This window comes from Dreissena polymorpha, chromosome 2 (genome assembly GCF_020536995.1).
Source record: "Dreissena polymorpha isolate Duluth1 chromosome 2, UMN_Dpol_1.0, whole genome shotgun sequence".
Classification (NCBI taxonomy): domain Eukaryota; kingdom Metazoa; phylum Mollusca; class Bivalvia; order Myida; family Dreissenidae; genus Dreissena; species Dreissena polymorpha.
The window spans coordinates 88762565-88788962 of NC_068356.1; the positions used below are offsets into that span (position 1 = coordinate 88762565).

Sequence of the window (26398 nt, forward strand, 5' to 3'; positions counted from 1 at the left end):
TTGACAACCTTCGAAGGAAAGCTACTCACATTGTCAGGACTACTCTCCGAAATGATGGCAGTGAGCCAATTCCCTAATCTGGCTGGTGGCTTTATTTCCACAGCATGCTCCTCGTATACCCGGATGTTTTTCCAAAAATATGACGAAAGAGCTTGACGTTGAACAAATCCGAGTGGGCATGGTGCAGGGCGACCTTTACTTTCTTGAGCCCATGAGCGGCTTCAAGCCTTTGCCTTCAGGGTCCGCCGGGAATTACAGCATCGTTGTCAGTTTTTGGGCCGTGCAGCGGACGGATTTCATGCTTTTTTGGTACGTCACGTCGGCTAACGCCAATGTTCAGCCACGCGTGGTACGATCAACTTCGTCATTTGACCTCGAGTACGTCACTGATTTTGATGACGTCAGACAGTGGAATCGCTGGCGTGGGGATCGGGACAACCCATTCACCCCACGGGAGCGGGCAGAAAGACTGGCGTATGACGAAAAAAATGTTGTATGTATTTTAGTTATTATTTATACACAATTGAACGGATGATATTAAATGATGTTCAAATATTGGGCATCAACAATATTCATAAGCTCTGAAGAACTACCGTTACGTTTGCCTATTAACGAATAGAAAAACAATATAACACAATGTCCAATATATAACTAAATATGTAATATACGGATCAGCATTTGTCTTGGAAACTTGTACATAATATATGAGATGTATTGCGATGTTTCAGAAATATTTAATTATGTGATTCATAGGTAGCCAAGTTTATTATTCCAACAACGAAGTCACTTCAGATTGACCCAAAAAGCCCATGACGTTATTCGAATCTAGCTGGACTGTGTTTTTAGAAGACAGCATTTTTAACGACCTGGCTCTCTACATAACAGGTCTATTTGAAGTTTTTTAGTACCGATATCTATTGTTTAAAGAGGTTAAGAATTAACAATTTTTTTTATATGTTTAAAGTTTGGCGTAAATGGTGCTACGGTATGGTTTTGAAATGCTTTCCTACCGAAAAAGCAACAGTTCATCTAAAAAAGGTCCTAGTTTTTGAACACTTTAAACTCCGTAAAAAACCGCTTCTACGTTTTAGAGTGTTGTCTGTGATTTGATGATCAACAGTGAGACAGTGAGGCGTACAACCAAACACATTATGATGCACACTGTTGTTTAACCATATGTCCTTGCAATCAATGAACAAAACATGATCGTATGAAATAAGCAAAATGACTGAATTTATTAAACTTCAGTCTATTCAATCCTTCAAAATATGTTTTATGTAAGCTATCATACGGCTATATAACTTGTTTTTTCAGTTCACAGTCCAGCGCATGGTTTTATTTACTTTTTAGTAACTGAACGATGACATTTCAAGCATACGTGATATAGATCGTTCCAGACTCATAACCACTGTCACGAATTCTCACTAGATATTGTCACGTTGGTTTTGATCTTGAAAAAGCCAAAATATGCATACAAACAAGCAGACATGTCTAATTTATGAGATGAAATTCGCTCGTTGCGTAGCAAGAAAGATATTATTAGAAATCGGAAGTGTTTGTACTTCACACAGAACGTTAAATACTGCCGCTTTATTGAATATGATCTTGCTGGTATCGTGCAGAGCTTATGCATATACTTTCTCAGTCACACATAACTCATATCATGTGTGTTTACATAGGCCACCAAAGTAAGAAGATTATTTTCACAAGCTGATATTCTCTTTTTTTTCTACAATAGCTTAATTTCTCTACAATCCCTTATTGACGTAACCATGGTTTCAGTCGCCTTTTTTCGCCCGACCGTTCGTTCATGTCTTGTGTTTATTTATGTAATGATATGCATGTATATATATCCAATATGTTTATTATTGTCATATTAGTATAATTATTATAATTATCATCAATAATATGATTATAGGTGCTACCTAATTTACGGGCAAAAGCTTTTTAAGTTTTTTTGATAACCATGTATTTGTTATAAATATATGGACATGATTGTGTTCAAAATATGATAATTGTTGCAATAATTGAGTAATGCATCCAAAAAAATCAATCTTAAAACGAGTTACATGTTCGAAGCTTAAAGATCTAGCATCTTATTTTTATTTTTTTCTTGCCACAAGAATTTATAGCTGGTTCGGTGTCTGTGGTATAGTGGATGGGGTGTCTGCTAACTGGCTTAGTCACGTGGAGGTCTCTGTATTGATCCTTTAAGTGGGAGCATTCTTTAAATAACCCTAAAGACATACTATGGCGTACCATTTGGGTTGAAAGTCAAGAAGACCTACACGTTAAAAAGAGAAATGTACGTCGAAGTACAATAATTGTACGTCGACATGAATATAAAATACACTTCGAAGTATATCAGTGCCCCAGATAAGCTGCGTATCTGCGTCTTTTACCCTATTAAAATGTTTAAAAAAGCAAAGAAATACAATATCATGCGTATTGAAAACGCAACCAATTTGACTTTTACGCAAACTCGTCAAATGGGATGCGTACAATACAATGGCTTCGATCGAAAATGCTTTTCTCATCTTCGGTATTTTCTCTTTTGAAGTATTATCGTAACGAGGTGATGCTTTCATTCAGCAAGCACCTGGATGTTTGAGCAAGAAACAGTCAAACTAAATAAAACGCTCTGCGGACTAGATTTCATAGTAAAATAAAGAGTCTGACCAAATAATTTACGACGACATACATGCGTTTTCAATCTGACTTAATCCGTCGTTTTATAACTCAGTTCACCCTATTTCAAGAATGAAATCACCCTATTTTTCAAAATCAAAGGGTGAAAACCCTATTTCCCAAATAATTATCTGGGCCACTGGTATATATTTGTACGTCAAAGTACAATTTGTACTTCGACATACATGTTTGTACTTCTACGTACACATTTTCTGAACAGCCAATCAAAACATTAGTCTCTTGAGCCGCTTTTCCTTCAGATTTTTTCATAATAAATGTTTAAAATCTCTTTTTTGGTTGAGGACAAAATGAATAAAAATATCAGAATGGAAAAAAACAACACATAGAAGTTTCAAGTATTTAATGCATTGAAATAGATTATATACAAATTTGAGGAAGATTCAATTGCTACCTTTTTAAAATTAAAATTATTCAGCATATTGTGTGTATGAAATGATCATGCGGGGCGGAGTATCACGACCGCCCAGCGCATTACTGTGTAGGAAATTCCCAACGGTAACCAGTTACCAAGCATTAATGGGATAAATAATTTATTATAAACTCCCCGTTGGTCGTATTTTGTGATAACCATAACTAGCATAAGTCAGAGGTTAATTCCGCCACGCCAGGTCAATAAATACGCACAATATCTATGAGTTAGCGGTCGATAGTAGCATAATTTGGTATAAATTATAATAATAATAATGTTTAATAAATACGCACAATATCAATGAGTAAGCGGTTGATAGTCGCATAATTCGGTATAAATAATAATAACAATAATGTTCAATGTCAAAAATCTCTAAACAACAGACGTAAGGTGTCCTCTGATTGGCTAACACTCAAGGGTCGGTGAAAATTGTACGTCGAAGTACATTTCTCGTTCTACTTAGTAGGTCTTGTACTCTTTCGACGTCATGGTACGTCATATAGAAACTAAGTACTGGTCCTACCCAGGAAACAGTTTGTTTCATCAAATGTCTCAATTCAACTTGACAGCTTGCTAAAGCAGTTGCATTTAGCATACAGTACACTGATTTAACATAATCAAAATCATGTGATGTGTCAAATCAATTTTGATTGACAAATTTGACAGGATTTTTTTTTAATCCAATAAGTTTTAGACTGTCAAATAACACACACTACGTATTGAAAGCCATACCTGGAGCTTTCGTCTGTATATCACTGACTTCATCAGAAGAATGATTCCTACTGTTGGGAAACGTTAACACCACTAATTGTCTTCTTATATATTATCAATGTATAATTATGTGTAACAGCATAACAACATACTTGATTCGCAATTAAAATATTTAATAAATACAGGTATCTTGCAGGTTTCTAATTTTCTTTCGCAAACTATTGTTGAATACATGTAGTTTAAATTTTGTTGCCGCTAAAAAAATAGCCATTTTGTAGCAATTCTAAAATACCAGTCTAAACTGCATACACTTAGCTCTATAGTTACAATTTGAATGCAAATATTAGAATGCATCATGTTATATCATCCATATTTTTTATTGAAACATTCAAATAACACATAACACAGTACATATATAAAAAGGTATGTGGTATTGTGTGGAGATACAAAACACTTCACATCATTTATTTGCACATAAAATAATAGTTACAAAATAAGTAAAACTAAAACATTGCATCAACCTACATTTCAAGAATATTTACGTATATGAAATTACAAAGTGGTGTTATTGTATTACCTTTTACTTAATTAACATTGCTGGTTTTGTACTAGCCATAAAACATTTATCATGGATTAAAAAGTAACAACCAATTTATTAATTACACAATAGAACGGAAATCATATTAATTGCATTATGCATTTACTAAACAAGCTATTTGCTACTGTTTAGAATTACACTATCTTACTAAAAATGATCACAGGTACTTAGTGCTTTTACATACTTGTGGTAAGTTTTGTATTACTAGTTTGACAATTATCTGCAGACACTTGTTGATATACAGACAAAATTTGCATGGGAACTCTCATATTTTTTCAGCATAATTGCCTTCAATTTGTTAATTTAACAACCCTTTGACATTGTTTGCACATCTGATCTTATTATACATTAGCTGATTTTTGTTTATAGATAGACATATATAGACTTTTTAAAGTTCTATAAAAGTTCACACATGTTCCATCCAAGTAAACAAACAGAACCAATAAAGATCACCACAGATAATAACTGTGTGTATAGCTTGGAAATTTGATAGTTCAGGAATCCCTCCTTTGTTGATTTCTGTAAACCAAAACTGTCAGTTTTGCTGGATAGAATGGCTTTTATGATGCCCAGCTCTTGCCTTCGAAGAACAGCTTCTAAAAACGGAAAACCAACAAATATCTTAAAATTTGATCAATAATGCAGACAATTTATAAATGTCTTGTTTTTTGTTGATTTCGAATCTGGGAGATTTTTTACGTAAGATTGTGGTACGAACATCCAACGGTATCGGATTTTGTGGTTTTAGGCATGAACTTATTATAGTGATATGTAACCATTCGGGGATTTCGGTAAAGTGCGAGCAGACGAGGTGTTAATAAGTTAAAAATTAAAGCTAAAAGACTAAAAAGTTAGATCGGAATATCTTTAAATTTTGTGAATAAATGTGTTTCTGGTGGATAACAACGACAACTTGCCAGAATATTGCTCATGATCACACGTTAAACTTCTTTCTGAGACATTGTGTACACACCGGTCTTACTGATAACGAAGTGACGTCACCATCTATGTATAGAATGCTTTCTGAGAGCGAATGGAAAATGCGTCACATATTCTGACAAATAAACAGTAGGGTGTCGTTATTGAAATTCCGCGAGAATACTGGAAGAATAGAGATGCCAACTATAATGTTTAAAACAAATAATTTTTTAACAAGCGTTTGTGATTTGTCAGGATAATAAAAACAATAAGATATCGAAAAGATCAAAGCAAATAAATTCGACAGAAATCTGAGATTCGGCAATATATGAAAGACGGGTTATGTTCACCTAAATTGTGTTTGGTAAAGACTGTCACTATATGTAGTGAACCAGTCTTCGGCTTATACCCACTGAAGAAGAGCATTCAGGGGAGATAATTTAGTAATGACTTAATTCTGGAACGGTTGCGAAGAAAAACAAATAATGCGAGAATATTTAGTGCGATTCGCTACACGATTATGATGTCATTGATATAACTTTTCCTGAGGTATGTATTTACATGTGATTTAGTGTTATGGTGTACTCGAATCTTTCCGATGATTTAAAGAAATGTGTACATGGCCAAGCTTCCCGAGCTGCATATCCTTTCTAGGACGAAACGGATAACGTGCTGCATCTCCACCTCACGGATGACGAGGGATGGAGACTAGAGATCGACGGACTGCAAGAACTCACTGAGGTCTGTCTTGATAAACAGAAAAAGGATTACATTTCAAAGTTGCAAATTAGTGGCCTTTTAGCGTAAGTAGGTAGGAATAACAACAAAACCGGATTAAGTTAAGTTGTTGTAATTTATGTCCGTCAACCAGAGAGAGTCTAAGAACTAGGAATAACCGTTGAATCGATGTATGAATCTATCGACGCCCCAAAGAAACTATATAATTTGTGCAATTCTTACATAGAAGATATGTAAATTTAAATTTATCAGCACCGCATATAATGTTGTAAGGTACGTAGAGAATACTATGTTAGTGTTATGGTGTACTCGAATCTTTCCGATGATTTAAAGAAATGTGTACATGGCCAAGCTTCCCGAGCTGCATATCCTTTCTAGGACGAAACGGATAAACTCACGTCCACAGTGACACTAATTTGATATTATATCTATCATATAAAAATATTTTTAATCTTTGGTGATTTAACTATAAGCGTTTAAAGAAAATGATTTATCATGCTACGCGTTGTTGTTTTTTTTGTTGCAAAATAAAGCATAATTTTCTTTTTTTATCCTCTAAAGTTTATAAAGTCCCAACAATCTCCAAACTGATTAGAGGTTTTAGTTTAAATCTTCGCAACTTAATGACCATAATGCGCAGGAGATCGTTATTTAAAGACTTTTGACAGCGACCAGTTTTTACAGAATTATAGCCTGTTTATCATGTTTACCTAGTAGAATATAGAGTAGATTTGTTAAAAGATGTGTTAGTGGAAATCATTATCTAAGACACATTTCTTATTTAAATATTAATTTGGTGTTCTATTGTGCTATATAATAATACATATTACACCTATCCGAATATTTCGAATTTTCACCAGGTTGGCGGTAAAAGATGTCATGACCCGCAAGAAAATGAATGTATTATTCCGCAATTCGGGTCCGGTCCATTTGCAAACTCCTCCGGAAGTGGATTTTTCACAAAATCGCAATATCGCGAACTACTTTCCTACGCAAAGAAAAATCACATAAAGGTAGTTCCAGAGTTCGACATGCCGGGTCACTGTCACGCCGCGATCGCGTCGATGGAACGTCGGTTCAGAAAAACGAAGTCCTCCGAGTATCGCCTCGTTGATCCAGACGACAGTTCTGCATACCTGTCCGTGTAAAGTTGGAAGGACAATGCCGTAAATCCGTGCATCAATTCCACTTACGCGTTTATTGGCAAGGTTATGGATGCTGTTAAAGGTATGGCAACGATTTTGTTCTTCTTTTTAAACTTGGCTACACTTAGCAACACTGCCGATATTAAAGCACACGTAAACCACTGTTGACAACCAAAGTCGAACGAATACTGCTAGCGAAGGTTATAGCTTATGGTTATGCGAGTAATGAACTTTATCCTGCCTCTGTTGCAAACATTGACCTAATAAAGCAGGGTCGGATAAACTAGTTGATCTCCGGCAGTACCTCACGTGACGGCGATCTAACCGTAAGTACGTATTTCTATGCGCCGATTAACACGTTATAATATTTGACCTTTTACAAAATGTACATTCGAAGTTCTTGCGAATTAATTTGTAAAAACAAAATGATCTTAAAAGTAATAAATGTGTAAAATTTAAGCAAACATATGGCAATGAAGTAATCAATTTTGCCTTAAAATTTATTTACACATAACCTTTAATATACGGCGTTTCTTTATATAAATAGAAAGGTTACACTCCATTGATTTTATTTTTCAATGAAATATCATTCAATTGAATAAAACAGCACTATATTTGAATGAAAAATGTCGGACTATATTTATCTTTTTATGTAATTTGGGAATATTTTTATGGCTGAAAGTGAAGAAAATAAAGATGTAACTGTCAAAAATAAGAAACAAGATGTTGATAATAACAGGAAGGATGAAATCAATAAGGAAAACTCTAAAGGCATGGCGATCATTGAAAATGTAGGTCTTAAAAATGTTGAAAACTTTAAAACAAGTGTCATTGAAATAAGTCTATCTGATTTCAAAATATGTATGGCATTGATTTTAATGACTTTGACTGCCATGAGCCCTCCGAAATTGATCAGGTAAGTACCTCTCCAATTAACAAGCCCTCGACCCTCAATGTAAAGGACTGTTATAAACAACTAACAAATGAAGAAGTAAAACAACAAATATGTCAAGCGGAAAACAAGAATACTCTAAAGAAAACAATGATTGATGTAAACAAGTTCAAAAGATTCTTATTGACAAAACAAGAAAAAAGGGAAACACATGACATAGGCCCGGATATGTTGGATGAATACTTGGCAAATTATGTGCTTTCAGAAAATGTGATGGTTCTGAATATGAACTAAGCACAATAAGGAACATGATATCAAGCATCGACCGGAAACTCAAACGCAACATATATCCTGTACAAATTATGCAAGAAAATAATACAAATCACTTTAAGCTTACAAGGGATGCATTAAAGGCAAAACAAAGAACTCTAAAAAAATGGGAAAGGGCAACAAACCAAATGCCACAGATCCCATAAGTGACGAGGAAATCAACATACTTATGACCGTGGAATGCTGGGTGGTACATCGCCAAAGGCCTTGTTAAACACATTGTGGTTTAACAATTGTGTGTCACTTGGATTATCTTTATCTTTATGAAGACAGATTGTTCTCAATTGAACTACTTTTACAATTTAATGGCTTTGCAATAACTATCAAATATACCATCTATATCTATCAGTTGTACCATGAACACAATATCCAGCAATTAAGCTATTCTTCTTTATAAAACACCAGAAACGGCACATTCTTAATAAAAAAACCTACAATTTTCCCATTTTTTGTCAAAAAAATCCCAATAAGGATAAATGTGTATTTTTTAAATATATTAAATGTAACATTTAGATAGTTTCCCTATGCAGCTATTTGGCTAGAACCTAAGTTAATATAATATTGACAACTTGACAACACTTAGTTAACAATCTTTTAGTCTTTGGGAGCAAAAAATAAATTACACCTATTTCCCAATATGAAGACTTTTTCCAATTTTAGGGTTTTTCACACATATTTTCCTGATCGGGCTGGTACCGGTACTTTTCCCAATTGGGCCAAAAAAATCACTGATATCTAATAAGTTACCATTAAAAATGAATAAAATAAATCAAACTCCCAGGGACAACATCTGTAATTTCATGCGTCTCAATAAAATTCTTTATTAAGTATTAGAAAGAAAAAAAATTCAATTCCTCTAATAAAATAAAACTATTCATTAAAAAGCGAATAAAAAAAGAGAAAAATATCTCAAATTTAATTAAAACGCTATTAAAAATTTCTTAAAATATGTTTCCCTATTACAGATTTCAAAACACATGTATTATTATTTATTGCAAAATAATTGCAGTGAATACATGACTTTATTTTATGCTTTCAAGTGGTTTATAGAGAAATATCTGTGAAATAAAACTGATATTTCACTGTTTCAAACAGTGAAAAATAACAGAGAAAAATATCGACTGTGAAATGACGTATTTTTTTCGTCGAAATGACGTCATACATCCAGCGAAATAATCCAGTTAAACTCTTTTACAATGTTAATAAACGGTGTAAAAAGCATAAAATAAAAAGAAAATTTGTTGGATTCGATGGAATATATATTAATTCACTCGTGATTATAAAAATATATATTTTAAATGATCACTTGTGAAATAAAATCGATATTCCATCGAATCCAACAAATATCCTCTATATAATAACAAAAGTTGAACCATTATGACTCTTCAGAAAGATTCCCATGGGGTTGAATACCTTCAACTTAATGAAAGGCAGACAAAAACCCACAGAGAAGCCCAGTGAACATGTACAAACTTTATGCAATTAAAAGACCTGAAGAATTTTCGAATCCTGAAGATTCTTTTTATTTGGCCCCTAGAACAATTCCACCCACCAACGAAGATGATAAATGGTTCACAAAAATAGAGTAGGACAAAAAAAAACTTAAAATTATTAAAAGTTATGTGCGAAGAGGCTTGTCTTGAAAAATAAGAAACTTACGAACCATGCAACACGGAAGACAACAACAACAATCAACTGCATTTCTTCCCGAAGCAACTGACGCACATGTTCGTCCAGTCCTTCCAAATCTGACATCTTCTGGGACTCCCACCATGACAGCAGCTTCAAATGTCTCCGTTAACATGTATGGACAAATCAATCAAAGCGTCCAATCCTTATTTGCCGGCGCAACTGTTAATATTAACAATTTCTCAGTTTACATGAAATAATTCATGTGAAGTGTGACATTGAACTGTTCATCCGTTTTCACAGACACGTGTTTCAGTCAACGACCTTGAACTTGAACACAAATTGAGTTTTTGTTTTGATGTTGCTTTTTTTAATTTCTGTCAATAAACATATCATATTCTCGATTCATTTTTTATATCTTAATATTTTCAATAGGAAAGTATTAAAAAGAACAGTTTAATGTGGAACTATTTTTTACGCGTCAAAATCGTTAGTTATTCGGTCGTAAGGAATGTTGCGTACATGTTGGAGGTCCGACTTGAATAATTATTTTGTTATGTCGATTAATCATTTGTCTTTGATAAAATGTGTTAAAGACACAAATAAAATGAAATAGGATAAATCGAGTACATGGTTGGTGCCGAGATGGAGAAAGTTCGCCCTATTTTCTTTTTCTAAGCCTCACCGGATAAACTTTCGGCACCAACCATGTATTCTCTATATATGTACCTTTCCATTTCAATGAGCGACATCTTACATAACCGTTTTAATTATTGTCTTATCTATATAAAAGAACATTGAGTAACATAAATGCGCCTGATATACATTAATATTACCAAGCCATTTTAATTCAGATATGAAAAGTAAATGTAAACCATACATAGCGTGTTACCGCTGATTTTAAACTATACATGTATTGATTCCAAGCCTTGTGTGCCTCGGACATTGTCATTGTCTATTTATACCTTTTCATTCCAATGAGCTACATCTTACACAACCGTTTTTATTATTGTCTTTTCTATATTAAAGAACATTGAGTAACGTAAACACGTCTGTTATACATTAATATTTACAAGCCATTTAAATTCAGGTATGAAAAGTTAATGTAAACCATACATAACTTGTTTCCGATTATTTCAAAGTATATTTGTATTGACACAATGTCATGAGTGCCTCAGACATTGTCTTTCTTTTGTCTTAGCCCTTCACACGGATATTCAGCCCCTGGAGATTTACCATTTTGGCGGGGACGAGGTAGCCCATGGAGCATGGGAGAAGTCGCCCAGATGCGAGGAATTCCTAAGGGCCAATCCGCTGTATAACATCACTCACGGTGGGTTAAACGGTGATAAAAAAGTTTTTCCTCTCGTGCAAATGTGTCTCACATGACCCACCATTTCACAACAATACGATGTTACACTTTATGCAACAAATATTCTTTTTGTATTTAAACATGAATATCTCTTATCAATATTCAGTGAAGTATTTTATTGCTTTTCGATTATATTAATAGCGTTGCATTGTACGTATCCAACAATTCATATTGTTAAAGGTCTAAAAAATTACTTCGTCGAGCGCGTGGCAAAGCTTGCGGCCGAGCGGGGACTGTCGCTCGGTGGTTGGGATGACGGCTTTTCGGACGGTGCGGCGCCACTTCCGGCAGGCAATCTCTCAAAAGTGGAGCTGTATGTTAACCCTTGGAACAACATTTGGGAGTGGGGAAGCGGCAGTAACGCATACAAGTATGCCAACGCCGGATATAAGGTAATGCAGTTAATATATGTAAAGACTTAACAAGCGCAATTTCTATTGTCAATACTATAGTTTAAAACGTAAACTCAGTCAAACGCGTTTGTCTTAACTCAAGTTCAGGCTCATATCATCTTGCAGTCACTTATACATGAAAATCTTTATTCACCCTAAAGGTCATCATGACACAGGCGACGAATCTCTACTTCGATCACCCCCAGGAGCCTGACCCGGAAGAGCGGGGGCTCTACTGGGCAACGCGCTTTACCGACACACGGAAGGTGTTTGACTTCCGGCCGGACGCTCTTTACGACAACATCCGGGAGGATCGCAGCGGCACCCACCAAAGCAAGCACGACATCTGTGGGGAAGACATGTCCAAGTGCACACTTTTGAAGAAACCGGAAAACGTAATCGGTAGGTGTCCTACAAACTTCTCGCGGTCATTTTCTCCTGCCCCACTGAGTACTCCCCCGATCCCTTTATCACTGTCATCGCACCAATATAAAAATGTAACAATTCGGTACCTGTTATGGTAGACATTTGTGGGAATATTTAAGTTATTGTTAGCTTTTTTGTTGTTGTAGGTTTGGAATAATAGCATTCCAATAGTATCAACAATGTTAGTTATGTATGAATGTATGCAGGGTTTACAGATCGTCAATTTACTGATGCGAACGGATGTTGAAGATTCTCCCCAGATACTTATGGAATGTATCTAGTTTTTTTTCGTTCCCATAAGTTTGTTCCATATTTCACTTCCATACAGTATTACTGACAAGACAAGGCTCGTAACAGGAATGATTTGGTCTTTCTTCCTACGTCTACGGCTTGTAAGATATTTGATTGCCATCCTTTGTTACAGTTGTGCCCGAGTATTTGAAGCTTTCCAACTCTTATACTTCGTTATCTGCGATCTTTGTTTTCATGACCTTTCGCTGTTTAGTGTTAAGACTTAGTCCAACTAAATCTACATGTTTTTCTAGTTTTGTTGTTCTGATTTTTTTATGTTTCATTGTTGATGATAATAGTGCGATATCATCTAAAATGTCGAGATCCTCTAGAATAGTTGTGAAGTTTCGTCGGATTCGAGATCTCTCACCTTCCACAGTTCTCTAGGTCATCCAATTGATTACAATGGGGAAGAGAAGTCCTGACATGCAGCACCCCTGATTTACATCTGCCACCACTGGGAACCATTGTGTTGTTTCGGTTTCTTCATCTACAGAGCAATGAAAGTCAACATGAAGGGACAATCTTAATCACTTTCTTAGAAACTCCATATTGACGCATGATGACCTTGCGACTGTTACTGTGTATGGAGTCAAATGCTTTTTGAAAGTCAGTAAACAGGATATATTAGGTTGAGTTCTGTCCGTTAAGTTGAGGATTATTCTGAGGATGAATATTTAATTGACTGTTTTCTACCTTTCTTGAATCTGTTTTTTTTTGAGTATAGAATCAAATCCTGTATGCATCTTAATGTTAAGGATCTTGCTGAGCATTTTACTTGCCTAGGGCAATAAGGTAATTCCTCTCTTGTGTCCGCATTTTTACAGATTTACTTTTTGGTTCTTTGCAGATAATTTCCTTTTCTTTTTTCCATTATGTTAGGACAAACTGTTTCTCCCAAATTAGATCAATAATCCTTTTTAGTTTTAAGCTGGTATATTAAAGGTCTTTTTTTTGAGCATTTCTGATGAAATTTGTTTATTCGTGCCATCACCTGAAACTGTTCTCTTTGTTTTTCAGTACTTCGCAATTATTTTATTTCACTGCTACCGGTGTTCTATTCAATTTACCGCTCAAAATTACTCGACCATTACTTCAGACGGGCTATATACAAGTACTTTCCAGGTATGCAAGGCGCGCTTTTTAGCGAGACTATACGAACGAGCGCAAACATGGACTACATGATCTTCCCTCGGATTCTGGCGCTCGCGGAACGCGCATGGCACAAGGCGCCATTCGAGGAGACGGGCGCATCGTCGCAAAGTGATTGGCTTACTTTCGCAAAAGCGCTTGGAGAAAAGGAGTTCCGGCGACTCGAAGCAAAGGGTGTTCAATATCGAATTCCTCCGCCGGGAGCAAGGTTATATAATTTTTCATATCATCCCGACAGCTTGTAGTATTGATTTTTAAGGTTTTGGCAGAAACCCACGCCTATTCATAGTGGGAAATCACAAACGCGTATCGGGGAGAATTTATCTATTTTGAGCTTCGTCAAACAACCTCTCTTCCAACGTTTAATGCCATTTTCACTAAACGACCACTTTTCTCACTGGTTTCAGGTTTAATTTATGCGAAAACCATTGTTTACATACACCGTTACGTCCTTGCTGTATGATCAGTATGCCCAATTGCGAAAAATTTAAGATATGCAAAAATAGTGAGCCGTAAATTTACATGTTTTTTCTTTAAAAACTTTAAGCAACAGAAGCCTGATTTTACTTAACGTATGTTTTTAATTGTAGCGATTTATTAAAAATGTTTGTCATCACAGATGCTGCCTTTGACCTATTTTTTCTGTCCTCGCTGATTCTCGCTTTCTTTGTTTCCTCTCTTATCATTTCGCCTCGCCCCCCCCCCCCCGCCCCAATTCCAACGTTAAATTATTTGCTAAATTATTTAGTAATGAATTTAATTGATAAGCTTGTTTCTTTAAATCAAATATTGGCGAACAAACTACTCTCCTGTTTGTTCTAAAGATCTTTTCTGCAGTTATACTTCCCTTTCCGCCATTTAGGCACAACAATTAAAATTAATGGCATGGAAGCTTCGAAAATAAAGCTCGTAAAGTATTTGTAAATTGCAATTGTAAAAAACTGATAAATACATTACTATCCATTTTAGAGATAAATGTTTACTAAATAATGCGATTTCTGTAAGGAAAATAATCTGGAGAATTGTGATGTGAACATGGACGAAGTATTCACTATTGAATATTTTACATATAATTTACATGAAAATTATTTAAATACCATTGTTCTGACACTATGCAGTAAGTAGATTCGTTTGAAATGAAACAATTCCTATGGTGCGTCTAGTGTCTGTCATAGTTAGAGTATTGGTAACTTCTTATTTAATATCGATATGCATCTGTCATAGAGTGTAACATAAACCATTAAAACGCTAAACTCAATAATTTTTCTTAATGGGACCTTTCACAGATTTTGGCATGTATTGAAGTTTGTCATTAAATGCTTTATATTGATAAATTAAAACATTGGATCGAAAAGGCTCCAGTAAAAAAAACAATAATAATATTAAAAAAAGAAAAGAAGTAAACCTCAACTGGAACCACTGACCCCTTTAGTAAAAGTCTTTCGCTTAGACCAATCGGCCATCCGTTCTCATACAATGAATGATGTATTTTATACTTTATATGATCAATCCTCGTAGTATCACAAAATATAACGACAACAACAGAACTCTCCAAATTATTCAATCGTTTCGCGTTTCAACGCTTTATTATTTCAGATATTTACATCGTAAAAGATGCATATAATGGATATTTTAGAGCATGGTAAATGTTCAGTATTACCTTTTCCTCACAAATATAGCAACAACGAACATTTGCGAATCTGATTTTTTTTTTATTTTGCCAATTTACCAAAACGTGAAAAGGCCCATTAATTGATATAGCATTTTTGTTACATAAGCGACAAGCTTATTCACTTAGACCTCCATGTGATATAACGAAGCAACAAAACGAGAACATACACTTTAATTTACATATTTTAACAATATTGATGATCGAATCACGGGTATATAAAGGTTTAAGCAATACAAGTTCACGTTTTGCAACACTGAGTTCGCGTCAGTCGTTTCGATCTACTGAGCTCGAACTTTCAAAACGAATGGACTTTCGAAGAGTTTGTTTTTACATTGCACTAGTTATCGAGAAAGTTCATACGATTTAAGTACAAACAGAAATATAGTTTATGTTTATTTATTAAGCATTTCCTTTTTGAAAGGTATTCCCCAGGTAGTCAGAAAACTGAACAACATGGTATGTTTGTATGTACATAATTTTTTTCTTATGTTTTTCTGTCTACCTCAGGAATACCTTTATTAATGCAAATTCTTAAAAATGCAACAACAGGTTTTATTTATTGAAGGCCAACAGTAACGTACTCTGTACAACCGTTTTTACGTCACGAACAATTTAAACGTTTGTGAATAACTTATAAAAATAGTTCTAAAGACTTGGCACCTGGAAATCTACGAAATCATAGTTTATAAAATGGCATATACTGTTTGTAAAATAAAAGAAGCCGTTCATGTAAAATTGCTTTGCACTCTGTTAAGATATATCTCATAATCAGGTTCATTAATGTGGCGACTTAAATTTGGTGACTTAATACTAAATTTGTTACACGATTACTGAATACGTACAATCACAAATAGTATTGTGATAACGCTAAAGTTACTTTTTCCACAGCTGATAATAGCATTAACATTTTGTTCATTTCGCTAACTGTATCTTATATAATTACAAAACCGAAGAGTATATCCAACAGAAATTTGTTCACGATTTGCAAATAGATGTATATCTGTATTTAAATTGAATTTTATATCGTCTAGAAATCTCGGGACATGATTCGATAAACGAGCCGTTTAAGAACACGCTATCGTTGTTATAGTGTTAACAACACTTAAGGTCCGTTCAATGAAGACGTGTTCACATGCGTTTGTCAAAAAATTTGCGCATGAACATATACTTTTTATTGTAATTTACCAATACTTGTTAACATATTTCTCAAACATTAGGAGCAAGTGGTAAGAATGTAACATACAATTATTTATTTATTCGAGTATTCGTTAAACAATATTGGAAAATAAACGACAATAAGGACTTCTCATTCCTAATTTTTGAACCAAAGTTTAAACAAAATAACAGAGTTGACTATTCCGCTACTTCGTATCAAACGGAGAAACGTACTCAAGAAGGCGAATCAAGATATATTTCTCACAACGGCAACATCACTCGTTTGGTTTTATCATTGCATAAGGCGATAAACGGGAAAACAAACTTCACTCCGTGATTATTGGGGGTGGGTTGGGGGGGGGGGGGGGGTGGTCTGTTTTCTTGACAACAGCCTTTCTATCAGCGTACTGGTGCGTTTATGTAAGGCCTTTGGAACGGATGAACATCATTTGTGCACAAAGAAAGGTCTTGTGGTAAGATTTAGTAGGTCATAAATAACATTGAGTAATTTTCAACGGAATAGTTGCGGTGCGATTTCGTCTGACGAACATTGGGTAAAAGAATTATCTACGAAGTGTTCACCATCTGAACAATAAATGCACAGTCACTTGAATTCAAGATTGTGCGCACACCTACAACTGCATACATGTCAAAACACTATGTTAAAGGGGCCTTTTCACAGATTTTGGCTTTTTTTTTAACTTATTCATTAAATGCTTTATTTTGATAAATTTAAACATTGGATCATAAAAGCTCCAGTAAAAAAATCAAGAAAAAAATTTAAAAAAGGAAAAGAAAATTGCCCGGAGCAGGTTTCGAACCAGTGACCCCTGGAGTCCTGCCAGAGTCCTGAAGTAAAAACGCTTTAGCCTACTGAGCTATTCCGCCGAGTACACATTTTCGACGTATTTTATACGTTATATAAGCAATCTTCGTAGTTTCACAAAATTTAACGACAAAAACAGAACTCTCCAAATTATTCAATCGTTTCGCGTTGCACGCTTTATAATTTTTAGGTTTTAAAATCGTCAAAAGATGCATATAATGGCTATATTAGAGCATGGTTAATGTTCAGTATTACTGTTTCCTCACAAATATCATAACTAAAACGAAAACTTACGAATCTGAAACAACTTTTTTCAATTTTGTCAATTTACCAAAGCGTGAAAAGATCCCTTTAAGTTCAAAGTATGAAGTAGTACATCACCAACAAATAAGCTTTCGTTTGATTTAAAGTGATTTATATATTCATCAAACTGAATGCTGATGCATAATTGTATATTTACACATGGTTATCACAGGGTTTCGGCTGACAAAGTAACGGTGACTACAGAATACCCCGGACTGGGTGCCCAGTACAGCTCGGATAACGGATCTACCTGGCAGAATACCAGCGTGAACCATCCGACTACCGTAACATGGAACCAAGCCGGGTCGATTCTACTGAGAGCTACGTACGTTATGTCATGTTTTAAACGTTAATGAAGCTAAAACCTAAGTAAAGACTTATTTCCGTATTTTTTTCTGGGGAATTAATATACGTATTGCAGCTTACTAAATTTACTATAAAATTTATTTTCCCTATTATATTGTATAAAATTTGTCACATTGTTTCCTTTATTAAATACGACACATCAATCATGAAATACGGCTTGATGCAATGAGTGATATTAATTAAATGATAACAACGCAACTTTAAAACTATATTTATGCATTTTGTTACCGAAATGAGTTGAATATTCATTAGACTTAGTGTTATGGAATCTTCGAGTTTACAAATAGGTATGAAATACAACTCTCTAGATTTATCTGTCCTTAGCGTCTGGTCCTGTACCATAAACAATTATTGCTTGATGCAATAAATGTTATTAATACCATGAACTAACAAATGTAATCCTACCACAAACTTAGATAATTAACGCCGTACGGTTGAAATGACTGATATACTTGCAAACATTTTCATTGTATTTCAGAAATGCAGCTGGTACCCGAAACAGCCGTTCCGTTAAACTAACACGAGGTATTGTTTTGCAATTTTCAAACTATTTATTTTTTACCAGCATTAACAAAACAAGTTATGTTATTGAACATTTTATTTTGATAACCAAGAAATGTAAACTTTATTTGTAAAACTAGAAACAGGTAAAAACAGGGAACACCCTTAAGGGTTAAATGTTTAAGAGCAGATTGTATTTCAAATGTATTACATTGTTAAGTTTTATGAAATGAATTAGCATGGAAATGTTAACATAAAAACTGAAAGAAATGACCGAAATTGTTGTGCACTTTTATGAAATTCAACCTTGGAGACACACGGCCTCCTTAGCGTATTCAAAATATTATACAAATTATTGATATAATGGTATAAAAAGACATCGATTGAAAATTTGCTATTTACTTGGCTTTATATGCTTAACAATTTTAAAATAGTAAAGTTGCGTGTGTCATTGGAGCTGTAATTTACATACATTATGTAATTCTTATACGCTGTAACACAACACACACAAATTTTCGACAAAACACAACACAATAATAATTCCTCACACAGATAGCATCTCATTGGTGGTTAATACCCATTAGTTACATAATTTCTGTCAAAATATTTCCGTTTTTCACAATGATAATTTCGTTGCGGTATGTTAATCACGTAAAATTATGGTAGTCGTTCCGTAAACGGGCGATTGAATATGCTTAACCCATTTATGCCTAGCGTCTAGAAAAAAGGCCTTGGCAAACAGCGTAGACCCAGATGAAACGCCGCATGATGCGGCGTCTCATCAGGGTCTGCACTATTTGCTTAAAGGAATTTCTGTAAGAAATATTCTAAATATAAAAGTAAATAGACTAGAAATCCCTAATTTTGGAAATAAATTGTTCCAATTTAGCAGAATGGGAAAGTCCACTAGGCATAAATGGGTTAATAGTAGGCGGAATCTCGAACAGCCTCTTACAATAAAACTGATTCGCCGGTGCATGTTGATTCCAGGTCCAGTCAAGAAGTGGTCAGACCAAAAGGACGTAGATTACATAGCGGCCAATCTGACCGTGTTTGTGGAAGTGTTTGACAACCTCGAGAAAGATGCCGAGTATTTCATGACGATGTCTGTCCGCTTCGGAAACGTCGGTGCACAGAATATAACGGCGGGGTCGTGGAAGATCTACTTCTATACGTAGGTTGATACGAAGTAAACAACTTGCTTCAAATAAATAACGTTAAATGTAAACAATCTATTTGATTTGTGTAAACGTTTAAACGTGATCTTGTGCTCTCAAAAATGGGGACACTTATTTCCCAACGAACTTAAGACGACGATTGGGTTCTAAACTTCGAAATCGTCTAGTAATATGATGTTCTTAAGAAAAACTTATGTAAGGATGCCCGCTTTAAGATTTTACCAGGCAACTTTAAACATTTAAACTTCGAAATCGCATTTTTATGGGATATCTTAAGACATTGCATTTTTAGGAATGCTTGAAGATTTTACCAAGCAACTAAGACAAATGTTTTCGAATCCGCCTGTACAGTTTCTAATAAACCCGTCTAACGGACATGAATGCTTTAAGCAATTTGAAATACGTATTATATTCTTTCGTTATTCAGTTTGTATGGCGCAAAACCGGGCGAGAAACTGGCGTGTGGGATGACGGTCGGGCACGTGAACGGAATACTGTTCTTCTTCGAACCGACGTCAAGCGACGCCTTTCCGGGAATACCGAGCGGCGGAACGCTGCGATGCCTGTACAAGAACTGGCGATGGATCGTCAGCCGTACAGACAACATGCCCAACTGGTATGTGGCGGCCGACGGCATGAAGGCGCAGAAGTTGGCGTCCACCGTGGATGAGGCAATTACATACGTCGGAGCATTCGACACCCCTCAGAAGTGGAAGCGGGCCAAGGAGGATATATTCAACCCGTACACGCCCGCTGTCAGGTGAAGAGAGACATTATGTTTCAGCGTGTTTTTAATTTTGAGCGAAGTGATGTGTTTTGCGTGCGTTTAATAACGTTCAATGAAAAATGAATGCGTGTAAAAATGTGAGATAAGGTTTATAATTTTAGTGATATATGTACTTCAGATATGATATCCTGCATAGAGGACCTTCGCAAAAGCGACCCTTCAAGATCATACCGACACCGGTTGAGTCCAAGATAGACGCCGGTAAAACGACGAAGTTCGATCCTTCCACCTGGACAGTTAAGCCGTCTGCAGAATTTCCATTTGAGAGCCTTTTCATTATAAGTAAGAATATGCTCAGCAAAAGAATTGCTATTATGTTTGAATATTAAAGCAACTTTTTTTTTTTCAAGAAAATTCAACACAAACAATCATTAGCTACCGTTGCCGTCAGTTCATACCATTGAAAATGAATTAAAATATTGTAAATATCGCATGCATTGTTAAAATTATTTTGTTTTCAATCAAAGTCTGTTGTCATCCGTTTATGAAATATCCTTCCGAATACCATACACCAGCAATGAATTCCAAGACCTCACCAACACATTTTATGAAAGAGCAGAAGCATAAGGGATTGAGGTCAGCTCGGAGAAGTCGACTGTGAAGAACAGCACGAACAATACTGGTACAGACGTTACCACGAACGACAAGAAGCTGGATGATGTAACCATCTTAAAGCATTTGCAAACAACCGTATACAAGGATAGTTTGATTGAATAAGATTTGCACTTGTTGCCACAGTAATTTCCAGAATAAGAAGTTTTCGGACAAGAAGCTCTATCATCATAACCACCAAGTACAGGCGTTACAAGTCCCTCGTAGTCTCCATCCTGCTGAGCATATGCGAGACCTGGTCACTTCATGCCGATACAGAACGCAGGATACGTACGTTTGAACAATCTCCTTCAAAGAGCACAAGACCAACGAGCCCGTCCGGAACATGAAAACAAAACTTCTTGGCCGAACCCCTCCTGGCGACCATCAAACGACAAAAGCAGTATTGGTTTGGTCACGCCACCAGGCGGGACACTCTGTGCAAGACGATGGTCCAGGGCACGCAAGAAAGAGGTCGCTCTTGAGGCCGAAAGAAGACAAGCTCGATGGACAGTGTGAAAGAGTGGACGTACCTCCCCATGGATGAGCTACTCCCAGCAGACAATAACAGACCTGACTGGCGGAGGATCTCTGTGTCCCACTTCCCCCCCCCCCCCCCCCCCCCCCCTCAACATCCAAACAGGTCAAGGCAATAATGCTGATGCTCATGCTCATGATCATGATTACGGCTTCTAAGCATAAAATGTGTTGTAAATTATTTTTGATTACATATTCAGAATCGCTGAACATTTCTCGGACACCCAACAACGCTCCCTCTGGGCACATCCAGTTCGTTCAACAGAAGGCGGCCGATGGAGCGGGTGAGGAGAGTTACGAGCTGGATATCAACCCGGAATCAAACGAGGTGGTCATCAAGGTGTCGACAGCCACCGGTGCGCTCCACGGCGCCCAAACTCTGATTTCTCTCGTGGAGAACAACGACGGGACACTATTTCGAGCTACCATCAAAGATCATCCGAGGTGGGTTATTATAAAAACAACAACATTAAAGCAGTCTTTGTAGTTATTCTTCTGCACTATCAAAATAAGGCATAACGTTGTTAGTTCGCGAAGTGATTGTAAACGTTTTTTCATATACAAGTACTTAAGTTAACACGTATTTATCGTTTGTATTATGAAATGTATTCACTTGCGATTTATATTTTTACTTGAAGTTCCTACTGTAGCTTAACGAATATTTGGGGCTGTATTGAATTAATATAATAATCAAAATTTGTATCAACGCAATAAACCAAATTTCATACCAACTTTAATAGGTAGTAACGCTTAGATCAACATTTTATTGCCGCGGGTATCAAATGTCAATAAGTTTTGGACACTTCGGGTTTTTATCATACTTGATGAATCCTTGTATATTTAAGTATTATAAAGATCGTCAAAACATCGGTTAATTCCGTATGTATTCGTTATGTGACCGTTGCATACGTCATATTTACGTTGCAATTGTTAAACACGTTACTCTGCACATTGCCGGTCAGAATTTGCACACGGTACAATCGACTGTTTCATCGTTTTATAGTTGAGTTTAATAAGCAGAAATAAAACGCACAGAAATCTGAAATGGACTTAGTATACGTTTATGCTATTGCGTTATCAACAAACTATGCGACACTATTTGTGCCGTGATATATACATTACATAAACAATACATACCAATATATTGTATACATCGTTTTCCATGTTATCTTCTTTTATCTTGTAGTTATTTTTCAAGTTTGTTATTACCGCGCCGCAGGTACAGTTACCGCGGCGTGATGTTGGACGTGGCTCGAAACTTCAAGCCGTTACCGTGGATACTGAAATTCCTTGACGTGATGTCCATGTACACGCTAAATAAACTTCACCTGCATCTGTCAGAAGACGAGGCGTGGAGAGTTGAGATAGAGGGCATACCCGAACTCACTCAGGTACTGGTCAGGAGTTGTGATATTGTTTTAGTAACTTTTGTGTGAATGTAAATCCGCTCGTTTTATACAGATATGGAAATTTATAATTGATATGATAACAACAAAGAAAAAGGTTTTCTCCGAGCTTGGTCTGGAGAAATAATAATTAAATGTCCCTCCAGGTTGGTAGCAAGCGCTGCCACAGCGAATACAGGGACGACTGTGTGATCCCGCAGCTGGGTTCCGGTCCGGACACAGACACTTCCGGCACTGGCTACTACAACAAGACCGAGTACCAAGCCATCCTGCGATACGCAAACGAGCGCCATATTGAAGTCATACCGGAAATAGATATGCCCGCCCATTCTGCCGCTGCCGTTTTTACCATGGAAACCCGCGAGGACGAAATCGACTACAAGCGTTCTCATGGTAACCAGAATTTGCCGGAGTCGTTTCTTTTGTTTGATCACAAGAGCGCCAAAGACGTGCTCAGCGTGCAGAAGTGGAAACAGAACGCGATGAACCCGTGTATGAATTCTACCTACAGGTAGTGAATCGTCATGTCAATGCTTTTACCATAATCATTGATAACGCACAAGCCAGTAGAAGAAGTAGAGATATTAAATAAACACCCCTCGCAGCTGGTAAAGTGTTCTAGTTAAATAACGCTGTTATCGTCAATTTTATAACAATAATAAATATAATAATAATAATACATGTTGTTGTACTAGTTGTAGTAGCAGTAGAAGTGGCAGGAGTAGTAGTAGTAGTATTAGTAGTAGAAGTAACAGCAAAAGAAGAGGTAGTAAAAGTAGTAGAAGTAGTAGTAGTAGTAGTAGTAGTAGTAGTAGTAGTAGTAGTAGTAGTAGTAGTAGTAGTAGTAGTAGTAGTAGTAGTAGTATTAGGAGTAGTAGTAGTAGTAGTAGTAGTAGTAGTAGTAGTAGTAGTAGTAGTAGTAGTAGTAGTAGTAGTAGTAGTAGTAGTATTAGGAGTAGTAGTAGTAGTAGTAGTAGTAGTAGTAGTAGTAGTAGTAGTAGTAGGAGTAGTAGTAATAGTAGTAGTAGAAGTAGTAGAAGTAATAGTTATAGTAAAAGTAGAATTAGAGGTTGTTTTTGTTGTGATCAGCAGCATTTCTTAGTAGCAGGTAGCAGTATAAGTAGTAGTTGTTGTTGTTAAGGTAGTAGTAATAGTAGTTGTTGTTATTGTTTTTGTAGAAAAAGTGCAATGATAATCATTATATCTTTTCATTTGCAGATTCGTAGAGAGGGTGATAGACGCACTGATAGGTCTGCACAAGGACATCCAACCCCTAAGGATGTTTCACATGGGAGGAGACGAGGTTGCCAAGGGGGTCTGGAACGGATCGCAAGAATGTCAAAATAACCCCGACATACCGAACACCATCCTGAACAAGTATGCTCTCCCTCAGTTGAAGAGAAGATTCATTGTGAATGCATTTTTCCAAAAACAGAATGATTTCCCATTTTAGGTATTTCTCTAATATTATTTTTAGACATAATTATGCGTAACTTATCTATCATTTTTATGACATAAAAAATAACCAGAAGTTTAATAAAATGTATAAATATTTTTTACTTTTTAGGTTTGTTTTTTAATATAAGTATTTACCAGTTTTTGTAAAATAACCATTATATTAAAAACTAAATATATGAAACGCAGTATTAAATTTTGAGTACGTCACGATGTATGATTACCTTATACCTACTTTTATCCTTCGTTGAGAATTTTTTATGGGCTTTATAACTCATTTCCCCGGTCTCAGCACACTTGCCCCCCCCCCCCCCAAAAAAAAAAAACAAACAAACAAAAAACAACCAAACATGTCAAGGCAATTATGATGATGATGGCTGTACTATTTTAGTATCGATCACTTAGAATCCATTTGCATAAGTGCCCCGATCTCAACGCATGTGCGTATTTCAGTACCGGGCAGCTTCAGCGCGTGTTCATGCGGAGAGCTTCGGACATCGTCGCCCAAAAGAATCTCGATCTGGCCGTCTGGGAGGACGGTGTGTATGCAGACGCAAACCCGAACCCGATCACGGACTACAAATCCAAGTAAGTGCGAAATATATCAACACGAAATCTTCATTTGTAACAGAACCGCACGTCTAATTTACAAACGTGTGTGTTAATCAGATTTTACAGGTCATCTCCGAGACTTCACTACTAGTATACTCTATGTACTAACCTCTGATTTACAGTCCTGTTAGCCTTATATACTTGCAAATACGTTCTGTTAACCGAATATATCGGCCATTGCCGAACAGTTCAATCAACAGGCACAAATACGCACTTTTGACACAAAACTGTGAGTTAAGACTTAAAATACATGGAAGATGATGCATTTCGAGATTGAATAAGATTTAATAATAATTGTTTCATATTGATTTGAAACGTTATAACAGAAGTTTTAAAGTCGTCTCTAACGAAAATATGATTAAACAAGGCTGAATGTTTATGTAAAGTGATGTTCACCAATTTGGGAATTAAGTGAAGAATACCTAGAAGTGCATAATTTTATTGCAAAACGGGTTGCAGTGTTTTATTGCAATGTGCATTTTTTATAACCACCCGTTGTGCACTTAACTCTTTTTGCATTAAAATCATTACACATGAACTTATTGATTCAAATTGATTTAAAACGCTGAAAAGAAAGATTCAAAGGTCGTATATCTGGAGTTTGTATACATATAATAAGACAGATTCGACCTAAAATTAACAGACATTGAAAGTGACCAATTCCATGAGTAAATGTGATAAACAAACACAGAATGTATATAAACAGTGATCTTAACACTTTCATGATTAAGCGAATTTAACCCAGAAATGCAATAATGTTATTGCAAAACGGGTTGCAGTGTCTTAGTGCGATGCAAATGAAGACATAAAAGCCCGTTTTGCAATAAACTCGTTTTGCACTAATACATCACACATGTACTAATTGACTCCAAGTGATTGGACACTTTTCAAAGAAGTCTCAAATGTTGTTTATACGGATTTTTTTTTCAAAATAAGACAGAGGTGTAAGATTCGACCAACAAATAAAAGGCAGTTAAAGTGATCAATTTCATGAGTAAATGTGATACAACAACGCTGAATTGGTGTATAGAAAGTGATTTCAACCAATGCAATACTTAATTGAAGAAAACCGAGAAATGCAATAATTTTATTGCAAAACGGGTTAGAGTGTCTTATTGCAATTTGAAATTTTCATAACAACCCGTTTTGCAATAAACCCGTTTTGCAATAAATTTATTGCAAAACGGGTTGGAGTGTCTTATTGCGATTTGATTTTTTACAACAACCCGTTTTGCAATAAACCCGTTTTGCAATAAAATCATCACCCTTGTATAAATTAATTCAAATGTATTGGAAG

General features: G+C 35.8%; 1 protein-coding gene across 1 annotated transcript; it reads left to right on the forward strand.

The window, feature by feature from the left end:
* Positions 1-133: 133 nt before the first annotated feature.
* LOC127869887 (beta-hexosaminidase-like) lies at positions 134-25081 on the forward strand. Its single transcript, XM_052412545.1, is given in 17 exon segments — positions 134-493; positions 6000-6086; positions 6944-7310; positions 11281-11412; positions 11632-11843; positions 12005-12245; positions 13686-13920; positions 17841-17993; positions 18513-18559; positions 19526-19709; positions 20141-20473; positions 20619-20782; positions 21829-22072; positions 22848-23019; positions 23181-23545; positions 24253-24411; positions 24943-25081. Coding segments are annotated over 17 exon segments (3588 nt in total). The 5' UTR covers positions 134-139.
* Positions 25082-26398: the final 1317 nt, after the last annotated feature.